General features: G+C 36.5%; 1 protein-coding gene across 1 annotated transcript; it reads right to left on the reverse strand.

Annotated features, from left to right (window-relative positions):
* Positions 1-850: 850 nt before the first annotated feature.
* Positions 851-2,625, reverse strand: LOC113704650 (zinc finger BED domain-containing protein RICESLEEPER 2-like). The gene is made up of 2 exons (XM_072060981.1): positions 903-2,625; positions 851-861 (listed from the first exon to the last, which is right to left on the reverse strand). Exons 1-2 carry the CDS (start codon positions 2,623-2,625, stop codon positions 851-853), a joined length of 1,734 nt encoding a protein of 577 aa, XP_071917082.1.
* Between the last annotated feature and the right edge of the window lie 1,096 nt (positions 2,626-3,721).

A 3,721-nucleotide genomic window follows, 5' to 3' on the forward strand; every position in this document is an offset into this window, starting at 1 on the left:
GTACTCATATTTTGTTCACGTACAACAAACATCAAAGCAATAATCAAGTCTAAAAGACAGCAAACAATAAGAGCTACAGAGCAACAGCAGTAGCAATTTCTAAAATTTAGCCTTCATTTTGAGGAAGCTCAACTTCATGACACGTAAAATGTCTCGACAACATCCGATTGATCCTACAGAATAAAAATGTAAAAGTCATGATATTTTCTAAAAATAAGAGCTACTGAGCTAAAAAAATGAAGTAGAATACCAAAGGACAGCAGCAGCAATTTCTAAAATTTAGCATTCTTTCAATTTTGAGGAAGCTCAACTTCATGATACGTAGATGACTCGGCAACATCAGATTGATCCTACAAAATAAAAATGTCAAAGACTCAAAGTCATGATATTCTCTAAAAATAAGAGCTATAGAGATAAAAGATGAAGTAAAATAATCAATTAACCACATATTACTACTAGAAAGCGTAATACACTTACACGAGACTTGGTTTTTATTCCATGAAGATTGCGAATCCAATCACTACCGCAAAGTAGCATTTGCACTGTCTCAACAGACATAGAAGCTCGCCGATCATCAATTACTCTTCCCCCAGCACTGAAGGTAGATTCAGAAGCCACAGTTGTAACTGGAATAGAAAGTAAGTCACTGGCCATCCTTGACAATATTGGAAACCTCCATCTTTCTCCTTTCCACCACCCCAAGACATCCAGATTAGCAGATGCGTCACAAGCATACCTACTTTCTTCTAAATAAATATCTAAATCTGATTTTTCAGGTGGCGCCTTGTCAATTTCACTAACATGCATTTGAAATTTTTCCTTGCTAGTAAGAATTGGAAGTCCAAGTTTCTTAACATTCCTCTGAGATTGAGCCGAAGAACTACTCACTTCCTTATGTTTACGCTTTACCGACTGCCTCGGTTGTTCCCCGGCAAGGGAGGAGAAGTGAGTATCAACATATTCATTGTAAAGCTCATAAAGAAGCTGTTTAATTTCATCAATTTTCACAGCAGCTTCTTCCTCACCATAAATAATCGGAAAAGCATGATAAATGAGTACCATTTTGTACCTTGGATCAACAATAGCACCTAACGAAAGCAACACATTGGTTTCTCCCCAATATTTGTCAAATTTTACTGACATGCTCAAAGACATGGTCCTAATTTGATCAGAAATATCAAGAGCTTTTTCATTTAAAAGCTCTTTAATCCTATAAAGCTCCACAAGAAAGATGTTAGAAGTTGGATAGTCGGATCCAGAAATCATGTCAGTGATCTCATGAAAAATACCCAAAAATCGACACACTTCTTCTACTTGCAACCACTCGTAATCACTTGGAACATAGTGAAACCCCGGGTCAATGTCCTCATATCTTGGGAAAACGTCCTTGAAGTCTAAAGCCGAAGCCAACATGAGATATGTGCTATTCCATCTAGTTGGACAATCTAGAATCAATTTCCTAGAGGGCAACTGTAGCTGTTTCGCAATTTTGGCAAATTGATTTAGGCGACCCTCAGAGTTGTTCAAGTACTTGATCCCCTCTCTAACAGTATCAATCACATCACCTAGTTGATTGAGGCCATCTTGCACTAAAAGATTAAGTATATGTGCACAACACCTCACATGAAAAATTTTTCCAGCAATACTTAACCTCTTTCTTAGAGAAAAATCCTCCCTAAGTCTCCTAACACAAGCATCATTATAAGAAGCATTGTCTACCGTGATGCTGGAAATTTTATTCTCGATCCCCCAATCAATAAAACATTTACTCAAAGCATCAGCAATAATTACTCCCGTATGAGGAGGTGGCACATTACAAAAATTCAACACACGTTTTTGTAACGCCCAATCAGAATCAACAAAATGCCCTGTTACAACCATATATTGAATTTTTTGACCAGATTTCCATAAATCTGTAGTTATGCTAACTCGACTAGCACTCTTTAATACAGATTTCAGCTTTCTTTTTTCAAGTTGATAAGTAGAAATGCAATCCTCTTTGACAGTTTGCCGGGTAATCTTTTTATAAAATGGGGACACAACTTTCATAAATTTATTGAATACAACATGATCCATCATAGAAAATGCGTATTCATGTGCAAGCACCATATGAGAAGCAAGCTCCCGTACCTTGGCATGGTCATATGAAAAATTTGTGATCGAAGTAATTCCATCGGATGGCCCTTCGGTAAAAGACAACACTTGCTGTTTCATCCTATTTTGCTCTCCCATTGCCATCTTCTTTTGTAAACATGCATTTAGATGACGCTTGTGTTGAGATGTAGCTCCAGTTATACTCTTGGCAAATAACTCCTTACAATGATTGCATTGCACCTTTTCTATTCCATTGTCTAACTTCACAATTTTCATATCGTCCCACACCGTTGATTTCTTTTTCCTTTGCTTTTTCTCAAAGGGCATTGCTGGTTCTTCATTTCCACCATCACCTTTTTGCTCTCCTACTCCTCCTCCTTCATTGTCATGTTCTTCTATTATTTCTAACTCATCTTCAGTCATCTCATCCGGATTTTCTTCAATATCCAGTTCTTGATCTACTACTTCATTTAATTGCTCCATAGCAGGACTTGAAGATGAACCTTGGTGGGAATTAAGAGGGCTGTACATACCTATATATTAAGAAAAAAATTTAAGGCATAATTATAAATCAAAGGTTGCATGTCAAATTTCATTATAAATAAAAAAATTCCAATAATTTCAATTATCTATTACAATATGAGAAAATAATTACTGCTCTTATTGAAGGCCAAATCCACTTGACACCAAGCAATCTACATAAACTGATTAAGCAATCAATTCATCTAGTTGGTCATGCTAGAGAGAGAACTGATGAATAAACATTGAGTTTTGGTTTATTAGTTCCTTTGTTCTTCTTCTCCCTAAATTCTCTTCTTCTTCCCCTCTTCTCCACCCACGTTACTGTTCATGGGTATAGTTCACACTTCACAGCCCCCAAAACAGGCTACAATCCCCTCATTCTTGCGCTACTGCTAGTAAGGCAAGCTCTTACCCATCTTGTTCTACATCATTTTCAGTAAGCCAGATACAAGTTAAGAACACAAGAATTAGCATGATCCAGAGCTACCAATAAAATAACGTAAATCCAGATGGTTTAGAACATAAGAAGGCTCATTTCTAACCATCCTTAGTCTAAGCACTGCAATAATTCAGGAAGCAACTAAATCCAATGACTTGAGAGTTGTCAACTAGGATAAATCATTCAAACTACCATCAGCCTCCGGTGTGAAGAGAGTAATTACCTCCAAGTTTGTCATATCTAAAATATATGAGTAACTCAAGTTAATATACTGTTTGAACAAATTCAGAAGGATAACAAACATACTATAAGATCCATCAAAAGTCAAGAACACCAAATGAGTCCCAATCCAATACACAATCTACAATGCAGAACTGTTGTTATTTTGCCAGTTAGCTTGTCAAACTGCGCACAACACTGCACTAAAAGTTGCAAACAAGAAACCAACTCAACTGAAAGAGTAAAAATGTCAGGAAAAAATAATAATAAAACGTTATGGGATATAGATGGGGCAATACTGATTGTGCTAAAGGGTGGACATTGACAAGGAGAACCACTTTAAATTTGCCAATTGTGCTAAAGCAATCTTGGTATTGCATTTTGCAGTTAGAGGCTACAAAGTCCACAAAAGTTTTGGACTATAACAAAGTTCGACAAAAATGAGAT

The sequence above is a fragment of the Coffea arabica genome, chromosome 8e (genome assembly GCF_036785885.1).
Source record: "Coffea arabica cultivar ET-39 chromosome 8e, Coffea Arabica ET-39 HiFi, whole genome shotgun sequence".
NCBI classification, from domain to species: Eukaryota; Viridiplantae; Streptophyta; class Magnoliopsida; order Gentianales; family Rubiaceae; genus Coffea; species Coffea arabica.